The 17,707-nt window shown below is 36.5% G+C and overlaps 1 protein-coding gene across 1 annotated transcript in view; it reads left to right on the top strand.

Annotated features, from left to right (window-relative positions):
• Positions 1-17,707, top strand: part of IMPG1 (interphotoreceptor matrix proteoglycan 1) — a 46,099-nt gene that overhangs the window by 12,194 nt on the left and 16,198 nt on the right. Inside the window, exons 3-12 of the mRNA XM_042825157.1 lie at positions 4,217-4,383; positions 4,587-4,615; positions 7,085-7,152; positions 7,941-8,029; positions 9,742-9,888; positions 11,501-11,559; positions 13,539-13,559; positions 14,935-15,188; positions 16,584-16,660; positions 17,159-17,696. Coding sequence (XP_042681091.1) covers positions 4,217-4,383; positions 4,587-4,615; positions 7,085-7,152; positions 7,941-8,029; positions 9,742-9,888; positions 11,501-11,559; positions 13,539-13,559; positions 14,935-15,188; positions 16,584-16,660; positions 17,159-17,696 — 1,449 coding nt within the window. The remainder of the gene's footprint in view (positions 1-4,216; positions 4,384-4,586; positions 4,616-7,084; positions 7,153-7,940; positions 8,030-9,741; positions 9,889-11,500; positions 11,560-13,538; positions 13,560-14,934; positions 15,189-16,583; positions 16,661-17,158; positions 17,697-17,707) is intronic.

The following is a 17,707-nucleotide window of genomic DNA, read 5'->3' as shown; positions in this document are numbered from 1 at the left end:
GGTTTAAAATTACAGATCATCTTTCCCAGCAGAGCATCTTACACTTAGAAACTTCTCTGAGTAGATGTTACTCAGTTCTTCAGCTGGAACATTTACCAAAAAATACACAAGAGAACAGAAGTCTACAGCTGAACAATTTGTACACACATTCAGGAAAAAGCTACTACTTGGAGAGCTGCGTGTTCTCTATTACAATGTCCTTTGTTAAAACCTCAACAAATCTTTCCTTCAAGGAAAATATCATAAAACCAAGATATCTGTAGTACCAGGGGAGCATGCTAGCATATCTGTTGAGTGTGATAAACGAAGGAAAGAAAACAGAAGTGAATATTTTGTGATGCAAGCATTATTCTTGAAGCAATACCTGGTAACCACAATACAAGCCTACACAAAAAGATGTATCTGTGTAGCCATGCTGGAGACTACACCATGGAACAGCCTTATCTTCATTTTTTTTTTCAGAGGTCTGTTCTTTGCCTTATATAATGTCTTGAAGAACTTCTCCATCTCTCCAAGGCCCGTAACATTTAGAAATGTAACAGCTTTGCAGATAACATCTATTCTCTAGAGAATGTTACCACTTCCTTAAGATTTCTTTTTTTTTTTTTCAATATTCTAATTACTTTATGCTAAAATTCCTTCAGGAATGAGCACACAACACAAAGCTGCTCAAATATATGTGCTCAAACAGTAACTATTGGATAAACTTCATCAGGTTGAAGACAGACTCTCAAGCGCATGCAAAAATGCATGTGTCCGTGCCTGAGGCCCCCAGCACAAGAAAGACATGGAAGCATTTGCCCAGAGGAGGACTATAAAGATAATCAGAGTGCTGGAGCATCTCAACTATGAAGAGTGGTTGAGGGAGCTTGGCTTGCTCAGTCTGAAGAAAAGAAGGCTCTGAGGAAACCTCACTGAGACCTTTCAGTACATGAGAGCTTATAAACAGGAAGGAAACTGCCTTCTTACACTGTCTGAGAGTGATAACACAAGGGGGAATGGCTTTAAACTGAAAGAAGAGAGATCTACATTAGAGGTTAGAAGGAAATTCTTCACTCAGAGGGTGGTGAGACACTGGCACAGGCTGCCCAGAGGAGCTATAGATGCCCCATCCCTGGAGGCCAAGGCCAAGATGAGTGTGGCTCTGGACAATCTGATCTACAGCCAAGGAGGCCAAAACTTGATGATCTTTCAAGTCCCTTCCAACCTAAGCCATACTATGACTCTATGAAACATGCATGGAATCAGCTAAAAAATCTCTTCATCTGGCCATGTATCATTTTTATCTAAACCCTGAAAACTGGATTGCTTTTTGACAGATATTTTATGTTTATTCAGCAGTTAATACTCATTAAAAAAAAATAATAAAAAAAAAAAGAGAGTTGTGAGAAAAAGATAACAGAATGTAGCCTTAACCTCTGAAAACCTCTTTTTGAAAACCCCTGTTTTCAAAAGACAGCCTGTTGCTTTTTAATAATCTGGCCACCTATGCTTCCCATACAGCTGTCCTGTTTGGAGGTCAAGTTGTTCCTGAGTTATTAGTCTGATGTCCTAAGAAAGAAATGTGAAAAAAGCATCCCTACATCAAGTTTGTATAATAACCATTTCTAGCACTAATTGCAGACACTGGTGTATTAGATAATGCAGATAATTATCTCACACTAAGTCAAAGCAGGTGTCAGGTACTGAAAATAAACGTCTCATCTCAAGGTAATGATCTGTGCAAAATAAATTTCTAACACGCTAGAAATTCCCATTCTCTAAAAGCATTTAATTTCAAGCAACATTCTGATGTCTATTTCTTTATCTCAAGTGAGTGAATATTATCCTTTTACAAAGTGAAAATGCAGCTGGCTTTGTTGACTCTTGGGATACCAGAGGAATCCTCAAGTAGCAACAAATGCAGTCACCTATTAATGGGAAGGTTGAGTGACATCTGAGATAAACTGAAATGATTCTACTCAAAACACATTGGTTCTAGCTGCCACCAGGCTATGATGGCTGTTTTCAACAACAGTGTTCAAAATGCCTGCAGGGGACAACCTACAGAAGTGATCATTTCTACTGGTGATCAGGGACACCAGTCAGTGATTTTAAACATTACCTAGGTACAGACAGGATTGGTTTGAGGCTTAGCCGTGTGCTGTGCAAAGTTAAGTGAAATCCAAACCTTTTGGGTTTGGGGATAGGCAAGTTTATGAACAGGGATCCAAAGAATATTATTGTATCCAAACAGACAGCAGCTGTCTGGAGGAGAGACCAGTTTATCTTTCAGAATCTTTTGAAATTATAAATGGTTTCAACTTACAGCAAGGATGAGGCTTCAGCAAGATGTTGGTAAACACACACTCCGAAGCGTAGTCCCACCTGGTCCTCTCTTTGCCCCTTATGGAGTACTGTGTCCAGGTCTGTACAGTACAAGAAAGACAGAGTGTGTTAGAGAGGGTCCAGAGGAGAGCTACTAAGATGATCAGGGAGCTGGAGAACCTCCCCTATGAAAACAGGCTGAGGGAGCTGGGCTTGTTCAGCCTGGAGAAAAATGGCTGCAGGGTGACCTCATTGCAGCCTTTCAGTACCTAAAGAGAGCCTACAAACAGGAGGGGAATCAGCCCTTTGAAAGGGTAGATAACTGCAGGACAAGGGAAATGGTTTTAAGTTGAAGGAGGGAAGATTTAGATTGGATATCAGTGGGAAGTTCTTTACAATGAGAGTGGTAAGGTGCTGGAACAGGATGCCCCATCCAAAACCAGATTGTTTGTTGTTGAACTTGTTGTTCAAGGCCAGGTTGGACTGGGCCCTGGGCAGCCTGGTCTAGTATTAAATGTAGAAATTGGTGGCCCTGCATGTGGCAGGTGGGTTGGAGCTTCATGATCTTCGGGGTCCCTTTCAACCCATTCTGTGATCCTCTGCCTCTCAAAAACTCACTTCTGTGGAGATACTTAGAACCTCCTTGGTAAGAAAAGTAAGGAAAATAGACCCTATGAAGTATTTCTGAGCAGATTTTTTATATCTAAGCTACTGGTGCTTTCTCCCCTTCCTTTCTTACTCATGCATGTCGCAGACCTCACTCAAAATTTTAAGAGAGCAAGTTCTTTGCAGCAAGAACATATCTTTTATAAGTTTTACTTAAAATGCCTGACAAAGTTCTGACTTCTAGAAAACAGCTTTAAAAAAGGCAACAATCAAGACCAAGGCCAAATATACGTAGTAGATTTATAACATGTGAGTAATGTTCCAACGGAATAATTACAGAATCAGCCTCCTCTATTAGGCTTTACATACTCTCATGTAACTAAATCAGTTAGCATCCAATAACTCCTTTAGAGCCATGATTACCATCTTTTCCAAACCTCTTCCATTGTTACGTTTTCTTTGTGTTCACTTTCATTTCTCCAGATGATGCAGAAGCTACTGTTCTCACTGCCACAATCCCTGGTAACATCATTTGAGGTAGCCTGGCATTTAACTGGACTATTAACCACCACAGAAGAGATTTTTGATACTGAATATGAGCGTATAATGTTGTGTAGAAAGAAAGGAAGTGGAGTTCTTTCCAAAGGAATTTTACCTATACTAAGTAATTCAGATTTTTCAGAGGTGCTTAAAGAAACATAAAGCATGCATATGCTACAGAAAGCCTTTATCACTTATGTCAAAAAGGCTGACTGCAGCAGAAATTTAGAATATAAGCATATCATTCCAGCATGCTGCATGAAAAAAATAAAAAGAAGATAATTTAACACTTTTTTACATATATGAGCAATATTAGTATCTTATATATTTTCACTTCAACCTGTTCTAAGCCTAGTTGTGTACGAAACCACTGTATATGCTTAAAATTTCTATTATTCCAGTATGAAGACTGCTAGATATTATTAATCTACTTCCTTGTTTGCTGGAACTTCCAGTGCGTGTATCTTTGAGGTGAACAAAGTGCTTTGTGTTTGCCCTGTATTCATGCTGATAATATTGGACCAAATTAATCTGTTTTTTAAAATAAGGAAAATAACAGTCCTTAACTGAGAGCAAATGGATCCTTCAGCAACAGGGCAAGTGACTGACAACTTAGAAATACTTAAAAGACCTAGAAATATCAAGAAGATGACTTATTTACTAATCACAGTAAAACGCGTAAATCCCAAATCACATTAAAAAGACTTTCAGCTTTACTTTTTGGTACAAAACATCCATCCCTAGCCCCTTTCTTCTTACTCAGTCTGCCAGGAAGCTGTGTGGGAAGCCTTTCGTATTTTTCTGGATCGGATTCCCGATACTTCTGAATATCAGAACTGGGTTACTGCCTGCCAGAGGGAAACCTTCTGCATATTCGACATTGGCAAAAACTTCAGCAATTCCCAAGAGCACTTGGAAATAATCCAACGGGTAAGGATTACTGACATTTATTTAAAAACGGAGGGAGACTTCCCCACCTGCTTATAGAAGGGCAAAGTATTGCTCAGGTAGAGGAGGGGGCATATACTAGAAGAAAGAAGTAAAAGGTCAGTAAACAAAGGAGTTAGAAGGCTTCTTCTCGATGATCGGATACACTCACCAGTAAAATGCTGTTTTTCTTAATCTTTCCACAGCGAGTAAAACATAGAACCTTCCAGGAAAGGTAAGTAGCACAAGTAAAATCTCAGCACTTAATGTTACTGCCGTTCTTGAAAAAGATGCATTGATGTGTGGATGTGAGCATATATATGGATAGCACTGTGTTGTATTTAGTGAGTGTTGTGAGAGATGTGTGTGCTCCATGTTACAGAACACAGTAATTACATCACAAATAATTAAGGCAGGAGAATACCCGCATTGTCTGTTCAACTTAGATCTAAATCAAAGACTGTCTTCTTAGGCTACTACAAGCACAAATCCATGTCAAAGCCACAGCCTTACATTAGAATAACATTCATGGGCAACATGACAAAAGATTGCACACAATTCCTACAATTTTTAAAAGGAAAGTCAGGGAGCTGAAAAAAGTGTATCTGGGAGGCTACATGATAAATGGTTAAAAAATTCTGTTCTTTCACTTTATCTTTTGTCTGTATTTTTACATGGCATGCTATTTACTCTGATAACTATATTGGAAGAGGATAATGCTCCTGGCAATCATTGCAAGTCAGAGATGGCAGGATTAAAGTTGCAACATTGAATTTTCTCTCATATAAATATACCATAGTACAGATGAAAAATATCGTTGTCCACACTTTCTGATGAATGTATTATTTTGCCCTCAAATAGTCTTAGATTTTCAGAGATAGCAAACAATATTTTCCATTCATACATTGTACTGTCTCAAGAATACTGAGTTCTTATGCACCTTTACTCATTATAACATGGGAGCTTTGAGTATTCTTCTTTCTATTAAATGTATTTTCAATAATGTAGGACTTAATTAAACTTTGCTGGAAGTCCAAAGGGAGATCTTCTCACTCAGTGTAGTGCAAACAGCAGCAGGAAGGCAGTGAGTGAAGTGACTTATTTCAGAGTTCTTATGCTCTGTATAAACAGCATGGTTTTCTCCAGGCACAATTCAGAAGATGAGGTAAAATCTATGAAATTACTCAGATTTTAGCTGGAAAAGCAGGTAGCTGTGATTATGCTTTGTTGAACTTCATTTTTACTATTAGGTAGTTTGGGGAAAAGTTCTGTATTTCTGTAAGATATCACATAGAGGGATAAGTCTCAAGTTATTTGACATTATGAAAACAACATAAAATTTATTTCTCACCACACAGGATTACCAGAGAATGTGGTAAATTCAGAGCTGTCCATGCTGTTTTATTTATGCTGTTCAACACCTAGGCTGGTCCTGTGTCAAAATGCAGCCCTGCCATCTTTTCTGTCTATTCTACAGCTTCTTGCTGTCGCAGTTAATGTCATACCACACATTTGCAGAGCCGTAGTTTTTTCCATTCCATTTCCAGTTTTCACATACATTCCACTTGTATATTCTACTTTAATGATAGCCATTTCTATACAAAGGAATTCTATTTATCATTGTCAGTTTCCATGATGGGGCTTTTCACTTTCATGCTCTTTTTATATTTTTTTCTCACTCTACTTACAACCCAAAACAAATTAAATTCTTCACCTCAGCTTACATGAAAGAAAAATCTCAGTGAGTGACTTAAAACATTCTTATCTATGAAACTGTTTCTAAAAGGTACAAAATAACAAATATTGTTTTTAAGAGTAGAAACTATTCTACAGCCTTAACAGCAGAAATCTTTAATGCATCTACAATAAAGTGTACCTGTTGTATGTGTGCATACATACTACTTTGCTGACAGTACAAAAAACAATCCTGTAAGGTAGAAAATCCATACTCATCATATACTTGAGTTTTCAGCCATCTACCACAGGGATCATGGGAGACATTAACTGACAGATATTATATCCACATCCAAATCTAAATATTTTTACAATTATAATAATCTTAACCTAGGAATCTGATTTGAAACTATATTAGTTGGTAGCAGTTTGATGATATTCTAGTGTAGGCTAATAGCAGAACAAAAGGTCCTCCCATCTTCTTCTCATAGCAAATCATGAAATGTCCTTGAAAACATGGCATTTTCATTCACTCAAATATTTTAAGGCTAGAGAACTCACAAAACTATCCTGATAGTATGAGATATAGCAAAGGAAATAATCTGTTTGTTTAGATAATTCACAATGTCTTGTTCACTCTTCTGCCAGTGGTCAACTATTCAGTGACTTAGAGAAGAATCAGCACTGTATTCACCTGTGTGATCCTTCTCTCTGACTGCTCAGGAAAATATCACTATGAAAGCTCGTGAGCAGACTCACAGGACTGGGAGGAGAAATATAATCTGATCAGTACTTTTGTTCATTGAAAGAGCAAATACGAGATAGAAGAAAAGGAAAGTAGGCAAGCATTTCTATAAACTGCTGAATATAAAGCATCCCTGTTTAACCATATCATCAAATATTTCACTGCAAGTAACTTCATTAATTTAACTACATCTAATGCAGATGTCATTTCTACATTTTGTTACACCTTCACATTTGCTTGTAAGCATGCTGATAATTAAATCATTCATTTCTATCTGATTGATAGGAAAGATGAAATAACCACAGACAAAACAGGTGGCAAAAAGCTGGAAGACATTCCTTCTGTTTCTACAGGTAAAGTCAAATCTGCTTGCTCTGTACCTGTCCATCAAATAGAATTGCTAAAACCAGTGATCTTAGAAGGCTGTAACTGAACAAATGCTGTAGAAGCACAGCAAGTTCAGTCAAGTACAACAAAAGCAGCTTAGCAAAATAGTATGTAATAAGTTCTTGTTTCTTCTACAGCGTGTCTGCTATTCAAATGTAGCATTTCATATCATATATTTATTTTCATATATTCATTTTCAATGTCTTTAAATGCATCTTATAAACTATATTTTGCTAGTTTCATGTATAGTGAATGAAGCATATTTTTCTTCAGTTGTAAAGTACCATTTAGAGCATTCGCTGCTGCATTTTTTTCGGCCAAAATAATCAAACAGAAGAAAATGAATACTATTTCTGACAGAAAGTCACAGTGAAGCCAAGACATTACATTGAGTAATTGCTTAATTTAGACATACCAACACTGCTGCATACCAGAATTCTTTAAAATGATAGAAATATATGTAATTATAAAAATCTGTAAAAATATGAGCATTTGGCTCAAGGAGGAAACATCCTGCAGACATTTATAGGAAGGTTGAATAGGACAGAATCATTGAATGTAAATTCTAGCATGGTAGTTTTGCCTCCAAATGGAAAACTGCCAAAACTTCTTGTTACTTTAAATTAATCAGAAAGGAAAATCACCATAACGCAGACAAAGATCTCAAAGCAAGATGACCAATAGAGAAAGGGGAAGATTTGTCCATCTTAATGCACAAACCATTCTCATATGATTTTATTCGGAACCCTGCCAGGTCCCCCCAGCGTATCCCTTTCTTACACATTGGTACCTAACAGAACACTGCTCAATGAGATTGTCAACGAGACCAAGACTCCTGTGAAGGTGAGATGAAGACTCTCAGCCTGTTTTCCTATTCAGCCTTTTCATTTACCTTTTCTTTTTGAACTGGGCTAGCAGAAAAAGAGGGACAAAAAAAAAGGGGGAAGCCTTTTAAATGCTAAGTGCTGGCTAAAAAAGTCACAAGGCAGCAATATATTTATAGAAATTAAGTTTGCCTTGATCTTGTGTTTATATTGTAGAATAATCTTTAACAGATGAGCCATATCTTTATATAGAGTGAAAAATATATTTTCCTTCAAAACTGAGGCATCCCAAGTAGTGGCTTAGAAGAATTAAGTATGGAGAATTAATTGGGGCAGAAAATATTCTTTCCAATGAGAAAACATTGCAGTTATATGATTCCTCTACTACTTATTCTTGAAAACTACCAAAACCCAGGCGTACATATGGTCCAGATGTCTTCAGTAGCCTTATGCCAGCCCATCCTACAGCAGAAATGGAAATCCCATCCCTGCATGGGATTCAGGCTGATATGTTTTCTGTTCTTTTGGACCAGCTTCACCACAATCATCATCTTGCTCTTATTGTTATTTTAACACAAGGTATAAAAAGCTTGGCTAAGAGTAGAATTATCCTAGAGCAAATTCAAACATTAAAAAACGTTAAAAGACTACAGAATATAACTTATTAATAAGTATAAATAAGCCACGTATATGCAGTCAGTGCAGTAAAGTTTCCGGAGTGACATCTCTGTATCACTTCAATAGGCACTTGTGCTCCAATACTTTGAATCACAGAATCACAAAGATTGGAAAAGATCTCCAAGACCATCTCCAATCTTCTCCATCATAGTCCAATCATTCACTTACCACCAACATTTTCCCACTAAATCACATCCCTTAGTACAACATTACAGATTTCTTGAACATCTCCAAGGACAGTGACTCAGCCACCTCCCTGAGCAGCTAGTTCCAGCATCTGAACACTCTTTTGGAGAAAAAAATTTTGAGACATCTCTCTCAACCTCGAAATTAGCAAAATTATACTATATTTAGGATGAGTTAGAAAATCTTTCTGAATGCACCCACAGTGGGTGTGTTCCACAAGCCACTGTCAGCTTTTGGAAAGTAATGGTAGGGAAGGGAAAAACTACTAAGCAGAGACCAAAACTATTAACAGTACTGGGAATTAATAAATAAAATAAGAGTACTTTTAATAGCTGTAAAGTCACATGCACAGGAAAGGTGTCAGATGGGTAGAGCCAATTCTACTTTATCATTGGGAAAACAAATACGAGTGTCTGAACATGAAATTGTAAAAGACACATTCGCAGTTTTTCTATTATTAACCAATGTATTCTGAAGGTAGGATACCAACAGGTTTTATCATTTACTTGTTCCTTTTCCTGAGGTCAAGAACCATCCCCCAAAGTGGCAAGCCATACCACTTTAATGACATTGGAAACAAGAATTGATAACTGCAAAAAAATGGTTTGATTTGCTTCATTTTCTTCTATGAATACAAGAGAATGTAAAAGGTAGCTCTCAAGTCATAGTAATAAAAACTCATTTGCAAAGACAGAAGAATAAAATCAAGTGGCTGTGAACTGTCACCATTTGTAGGGTCTGGTTCAGAAAGCTTTTTGGGGTATGGGTTTAAAAAGGAACTCATCTATCTATTAAGTGTTGAAATGTAGGGGGAAAATGATCACTCGCCTTTATTTCTCTTTTTTTTTTTTTCCTCTCCTCTTTTAGGAACTAGGAACAAATACAGTCCCAGAACTTCCTGCAGAACAAATGGTAGAATTCAGTGTCACTCTCACAGATCAGGAATACACAGCTGAACTTAGCGATCCCAACTCCCCACAGTATCAACAATTAGCTGCCAAATTTCAACTACAGGTAAGGAGGCTTAGTGAACACTGAAATCTTGGTTTTATACCTTGTATAGATTCATATCATGAAGCTACTTCCACCATGAAAAAAGACTAGAGTAAGCCATTCTCATTTAAAGGAGACAATATTCTCAAGACCTTCAGTTTCCAATCAGATATTACCATCTCTTCCCATTGTTTAGGCCATCTGTCCAGCTGCCAAGCTAACAAGCAATCATCTTGGTCATCAGTGAAACCTCATAACTGATGAGAAGAATGTTGTTCCACCTGTAACTTTAGGAATATCATGTGGGATTAATCAGGAATTCATGGACAATATTACTTTATCATAATTTAATTTCTGCAATAAACGTAATGAAAAATGTAATATAAATGTTAAAAGTAATTAGCTACTGTGTTCTGAACTATTTTTCAAAGGACTTTCAGTCATTTTTGTTGTTCATTACCATAATTTCTCTAAGAACTGGAACATCTGCAGTGTCTTCATATAATTAATAATGATAACGTAATGTTCAACTATCATTTTTAGAGATAGCAATTAATGATGATGTTCCCAAAAGCTCTTCTTAGTAAAATTAAATGAGCTTTCTCATCAGTTTCATGTGTGCTCCTCAGTACAAAATATTTCACAATCCTTGTTCAGTTTCAGATATGTGTAGAAAAACAGAAGAACATGTTTGCAGAACCAATAAAAAACTGGATTCTCCAATATTATCCTCAAATAGGACTGCCTGCATACTTTGTTTATTACACGTGTTGCACAATGGTGCAAGTCAGCAATATGACTTACATTTAATTAATTTTAAAGTATTAATTAATTAATTAATTAATTTAATTAATTTTAAAGTATATAGAATAAGTAGAATATGAGGAAGTGGATATGGGAGGGAAAAATAAAATATTTCTTGATTAGTAAGCTATTTTCTGTTGTTGTGAAATTTTATCTGATCTCTTTGTAATGTCCATAGCTGTTCTTGACATGAAATGTTGACAAGATAATGATTTGTAGTCCAGTAGTATGAAACATAGCTGATGCACTTTTCTCCAAAGAATTTCACAAAGGAGACATTCTTGTTTACATAATTACATAATTACTATTTCTACATCATTTTTACTGTTAGATCAAATAGTTACCTCCATTCCTTTCCTTACTAGCAGAAGAAATGCCGAGATGATGTGCTGCCTGTACCATGGCAGGACCAGAAATTGAATCAGAAAGGAACTGTGTTTTTAAAAAGAATCGCTCTTCTCTTCCAAAAAAGTTGTACATAAAATAGATATTTTGGCTCAGCTACAACAGGAAAAGACAAATCTGCATTTATCAGTAAGCTAAAGCTCAAAATACAGTCGATTACTGAGATGCTGAGAAAAATTCTAATCTGAAAAAATGTATACAGAGATAACATTTATTTTGAACTTCTTTTGCCTATTAACAGGTAAAGCAGACAGCAAAGATTTTGTTACAGTTGAGCAATGACAATTGCACAAAAAGGGCACTTAAAGTTGTTTCCTAAAGCCCTCTCTGAAACATGAAAAATATAGTCTAGGTATACAACCTGTGGCTTTGCTTTTTAGCCATAAGAGTTACACTGAATTAATGAGTTTATGTTTTTCTATAGATGCAAAAAATATTCGAGAAACTTCCAGGATTTAAAGAAATCCACGTATTGGGATTTAAGTAAGTAAGAAAATTGGGTTCATTTTTCTATTGGCTACTAGGATTCTACTCTCCCTTCTTTTCTTCACATGGAGAGACTTATTCATAGTGGAATATGTGTTTCAATAAATAGAAAATAGTTCTCTGGGAGCAATAAAGCAACAATATGGAGAGAAGTGCAAATACATCCCAAGTGAGACTACAAGCTTTCAAATTATTAAGAAGTAGCTTTAATTATCTGAGAAATCCTACTGTAGGTGAAGTAAAATAAATGCTCTGAAATTATCCATTAAGGACTTTCTTAAATGACAAGGAGAGTTAAAGGCAGGATAATTTAGATGGCTACACTTTGTATGTGGGTCTTGTGCTCTTCACGGTCAAAGTGAAGCTTCTTTGGAAAGAGAAAGTTGCATGAGGACACAGGTTCACACACAAAATTTTCAAATAGGTTTCTGCCAGGTATGTCAAAAAATTCCTTTGATTAGATTCCTGTTCTGTCTTGCCAGTTCTATTAGTTTTAGCTTCTTTCTATGTTTACTGCTGATACAAGCTGCTGTGTTAGTTTTTTTCCAATAGAGAATTACAGTTCCTTTCAAAAACTTCAACTGTGCTTCAATAGACAAAAATACATTATATAAAGAGTCAAGGGAAAACCAAATTGCTAACAGCAGTAAATAACATAAAATTGAAATTAAAAGAGAAGGAAGAGACAGAAATTTGTGGTCTTATGGCACAGCATTAGGAACATTCAACTTGTAATACATAATGAAAAACATTTGTATCAAAATGAAATTTTAGAAAAGCATTCTTTTTCCAGACTGGCTATGGGCATCCTGTTCTAGTAGCTGGTGACCCTGTGCATGGCAGGGGGGGATTGAAGCAAGATCGTAATTATGGTCCTTTTCAACACAGGCCACTCTATGATTCTATGATTCCTAGCTTTTTGCTTATAAAATTGCTTGTAAATAGGAGAGAAAAGAGCAAACAAAAGTGAAAATGACTTGCATATCATTTTGATAATTAAAGTAAGAAAAGAAAAAGCTGGCTACTGCATAACAAGTAAATATCTGCAATAGCATCTTACAGATACAACTTACAAGTAATCTCAGTTGAGACTCAAAGAGATCTGTAATCTACTTCTGCTTAGTATCGCATTCTTAGCTTTCTGTAGCTGATAAGCAGGTATATTCATCAATGTGAATGACCAGAGCTGCCCATCAATTAGTGATTGACTTAGCTAGGTCTACAAAAACAGGCCTTAGGTATGTTGCTGTCCACAGAATCACAGAATCACCAGGGTTGGGAGGGACCTCAAGGGTCACAAAGCTCCAAACCCCCTGCCACATGCAGGGCCACCAGCCTCCTCATTTAATACTAGACCAGGCTGCTCAGGGCCCCATCCAATCTGGCCTTGAACGGGGCATCCATTCTCCTTTGACCGTATCACCACATTTATTCACAGCATTTTCCACAAGGCAATACAAAAAGATAGCATTAGTGATGTGCCAGAGAATTCATCAAGGGAGATAACGACAAGAACGTCAACATAGGCATCTCCTTCAAAGTGATTAATAGATCATTACCCCTGTGACTAGGATGAGAGTAGGTATAATGTGCACAGTAACAGTTGCTTCTACTGTCAAAGGTGTTCATTGCCTTTGTAAAGAAATGATCAGCAATGCTCAAATTGCACCACTGGTAGTGAAAAATAGGAAAGCTATTTCAAATATTTCAGACTGTCAAGATAAAGTAAAATTCCTGTTTTTCCACTCAAAACATGATGATTTGCACTACTCTGAAGGAAAAAAGAGCAATGATGGAGAACAGGCTGTCATTTTCACACAGAAATAAAAATCATAGGTAATGCATAGAAGATAAATTGTCAGCAGATATTTTTGATGTACAACTGATTGATTTACCAGTATATATAACTCTTTGTTTCTTTTCTTTTTCGTTTGCAATCCTCTATGGTACTCTTTTTTTTCTGCGATGAAATGAAGGCAGAAGAAGGAGAAAGATGGGTAATTTGCCTCTAATTCATAATGAAGTTTGTTCATTTTATAGTCTAAGAAATTAAGACAAATCAATAAATAGTATTTATCTTGTGACCAAGTGAATTGATTTGCGTTCTGTCCAAGTACAGAATTTCTGACATAATGCAGCAGGGACAGCTTTCATTTTCATCTGCAAGGTTCATACAATCAAGCTTGTCAGGATGTCTCTAAAGGAAAGGAAATCGCATGACATAGGAAAATTTACATTCAGATGATAAAACATCTTTATCAGTCATAAACTTTAAAAAAAAAAACAAAAAAAACCTGCCTATTAAATTTTCAGTTTTGATCATCTGTGTGTTTCCATACAAATGTTATCTTCAGTAAGTATGCAGGATTTTCTTAGTTACCTGTGTTGTCATGGCAAATAGAGTGGCAAAGAGACCAGTTACTAGATTAATAAAATACAGGGAGATATGGACTTGTAATACAACTATGGGTGCTTTTTTTGGCTTAGAAGTGCTGCTGGGGAATAATATTTTTGGCAGATCCTAGAATTTCTCTTTTACTGCTAGTTTAAATGGAAGAGTTTTCTACTTCTTTTCCCAGATTCTTGCAACATCACATAAACAAAAATACATAGCATATACTAGATAAGGTGTACTTCCTTTCTTTCCAAATATTTGATTTATAGAAAACAACAAATGTTTTACTCGTTCTTTTTCATGTTAATTATGTGAATTTACAATTTGTGAAAGGTGATATATCAATAATTTGGAAGATTCAAGTCTTCTGTTAAGCAAGTAAGAAGCAATACTCATTTGAATTTTGAAAGGCTGTTTCCCATTGTGAAAATTACTTTCTTGCCAAATAAGCTAGCTTTCCTGACTTGTTTCATTAAAAAAAAATAAATAAATAAGAAAGAAAGAAAGAAAGAAAAAGCCCCAGATCTGATAGGATTTTTTCTTACCTGTGGTTTTATGAACTTTTAAATTCCTTTTGGTATGTTTCTGCATGATTAGTAGGTGATTATTGCTTCTTGTAACTGCCAGCATGCATTTATGATTGTTTAAATCAAAAATGAACTGTGTCAAGCAATATTATAAGCTCCACAGGTTTCTGAGTAGTCATCTTAAACTGGATTATGTTAGAATATTTTTATAATTTCATTCAATATATGAAGTCTAATTTAAAAGTATGAACAGAAGGAGAAAGGGTTTAGGCATGGTAAAAGTAATTTGAAGACTGCAGTGTCATTAGAAAGCAACATATTTGTGTTATTTTTACAGTAGAGAATATGCTGTGGTTGCATGAACTTTTTTATTTTGCTTCTTTGTAAGATCAGCCTTCAGGCAGTAACTGATTTTGCTGCACTGGACGCTTTTGCATCTTCCCTTTGCAGGTCAAGCAGCACTATAGCGCGATACATGGTAAACTTTGAGAGAGATGGCTCAGAAATCAAAAGCACTGCAGATGACATCTCAACTATTGGATCAAATAAGGTTGAAAATGAAAAAGCACCACTCTCTGCAAAGGAAGAGAGGGAAATATCAGCAACCAAACTCACAGTAACGGACCTTCAGCAGCTGGTTGCTACAGCACTCCATGAAGACAGGTCTCTACCAGTGGACCTTGGGACACTTCGGTTTACTGACGGTCAGTAGGCAGGCCAATACTGGGCACAAGTCTGAACCTTGCCTTGCAAATTTATGTAATTTCAGTACAGTGTCCTTAGCTTTGTTCAAGGTCATTTTCATATGATGTACCTACGTCTCCTAAGGGTTGCAAAATAGTTAAAGGATGCACAGATCAAAGTTTGTAACAAAATACACCTCTGTGTTTAAATAGTCGGACTTCCAATCATATTTGCAGGTCTGTTTCCATTTGTTTATAAAATCTGAATATTTTGCACACTACGGCAAACCAGAGAAGAAAAAGTAAAATAGCCTGAATATTCACTAACTCATTCTGAATTCCCAGTGTGGACAAACACCTTTCTTTAATAAGATAAAAAGTAAGGCATTTCTCTAACCTGAATTTAGCATTCTAACAGCTAAACTTCTATTACAAGCAAGCCCCATAACCTCCTGATGGAGAAACAGAGAGGGACAGACACCTTAAAGGGCAAAGGTGAATACAAATTTAAGATTTAAAGAAAGGGGAATACAAATTTAGAGTACTAATAAAGATGGGTGAGAATAGCCCTAGCTGAAGGACTGCATCTAGTATAGTACTACAGCTAATGAATACCCCCTTACAGTCCATCAGCAATTTTTTCAAAGCTAGAAAAGCCCTAGCGTTGGGGAGGCGAGTTAAAATCAGGGAAATAACATTACAGTGTTCCTCCTACGTATGCTTGTCAAAATGGCATTAAAACACAAACAATCTCATAGCTATACTGTTTCATTTACAGGCAACAGAATTTTCTTCCCTCTAAAAAAAATATGTAGATGAATTAATATTTTCTATAATATTAAAATTTATTTTAATATAGATTAAAGATGCCAATCCAAATTTTCATGGATATAGAACACTTAAATAGTGTTTATTTTTAATCAATTTTTTCCCTCTAGTTATGTTTAATAAACAGTTTTAGAAAAGCAACATGCATGTACGTGTGCTCAAAGAGCTCCTCTGAGAGGGTTAAAGCAGTGCTAAAGCCAAAACACTGAGTAGAAATGGTGTGGGCTCCTGGTAAAACTGAAAGCAATTTGGGCTTAATGAACAGCACAGTGTGATGAATCATCGTAACCCGTGTGAGTGTAACTGAGTGGTTCAGCTGATTTTAAACATTCATCCAGCTATGCCCAGTTCAGTTCTCTGCAGCCCTATCCCATTCATACTAAACAAAGAATACAAAATACTGTATATAAATCTCCTGCTTTCTTCATAAATACCAGTGTAATTTGAAATGTATGCCTCTGCGTTCTTAAAATGGACTTTTAAAAACCAATATTTTTTATGGAGAATAGTTTTAATACATTTTTCCTCTGTTTTAGAAGAGTTTTCAGTGTGCTATTGCTGAAATATTGTTTTCTTTTTTTTCCCCAGAACCTATTCGACCGCCAAGTGATTTTGATAATGACATCCAAGGCATGGTCACCATTCCTCTGGCAGGCCCTGATTTGGTGAGTTAATTCCACCCCTTTTATTTATCTATTTCTTCATGAGAAATGACATTAAGCACCAAGAAAGCGCTTGTAAATATACAGTAAAATGCTCTTTTGCAAAAATATATATCTGCTTTTTATATATGCTATAACAATGAGTGCTGTGGTGATGCAGTGCAAGAAGAGATACGGTTTCATTCACAGGTGAATATTACCACTTGAGTGCATTTTCCAGTTTTAATTAAAAATAAACAACTGCTCACCAGTTCAGTAGTGCACCTCAAAGAGAGGAGAACAATTGACAGGGAGAGAAAACGTCATCTTTCTTTGACTGCATTTAAAATACCAGGCAGTGCGGTTGGGATCACACGCATATGTCAGACCTTTGGTGTATCCCATGACTTCATGCTGAACTAGATTCCCGTGACTAAAGATTATTGGCTATTTTAGCAGTGAAAGTTAAACAATAATGAAAACCACCTTTAAAATCTGCTTCCCTCTGAAATTCTTTCTTAGGATGACACCATAAGCGCAGAACTCCCACTGGTTTATCCCAGCCCAGCAACGGTGGACCAAACCAGAGGCTTCTTTGTTGATGAATTTACAACTGGAATCTCTGATCTAAGCAGAGAGATTGGTGGACCTGAAGACTTTGATAGTAATTTTATTACATCTGAACCCGCATTCCCTACCAAACCCTCCAGAGAACCACCTCACGACAAATCTCCAGACACAGAAGATATCACTACTGATTACCAAAGATTCACAGTGCCTTTCAGTGCTCTGGTTAGCACAGACAGTCCTCCAAAGCCAGAGGATTCCTACCTGCCTCCTCCAGCAGACGAGTCAGAGAGCAAGGACTTAATCACCGATGACAGTGAGTCTCCAACGGAGCAGGTTATCACATTGGCAGTTTATACCACAGGTAGTTTTACCCTACCTACTTTCCTGCAAGCCACAGATGAGCATACTGAAGCTGAGATGAAGAAAGAACTGCTTGGAGTAACAGAACCACCTTTCAAGGAAGCTGATAGAGACAGTCTCCCTGGACAAGGTAAGATGCAA

Source organism: Centrocercus urophasianus, unplaced genomic scaffold, assembly GCF_019232065.1.
Source record: "Centrocercus urophasianus isolate 14NV4802_14NV808 unplaced genomic scaffold, USGS_Curo_1.0 seq_10, whole genome shotgun sequence".
In the NCBI taxonomy this organism is placed as follows: Eukaryota; Metazoa; Chordata; class Aves; order Galliformes; family Phasianidae; genus Centrocercus; species Centrocercus urophasianus.
The sequence above is the reverse complement of the archived record's forward strand: the minus strand, read 5'-3'. Positions and strand labels throughout refer to the sequence as shown.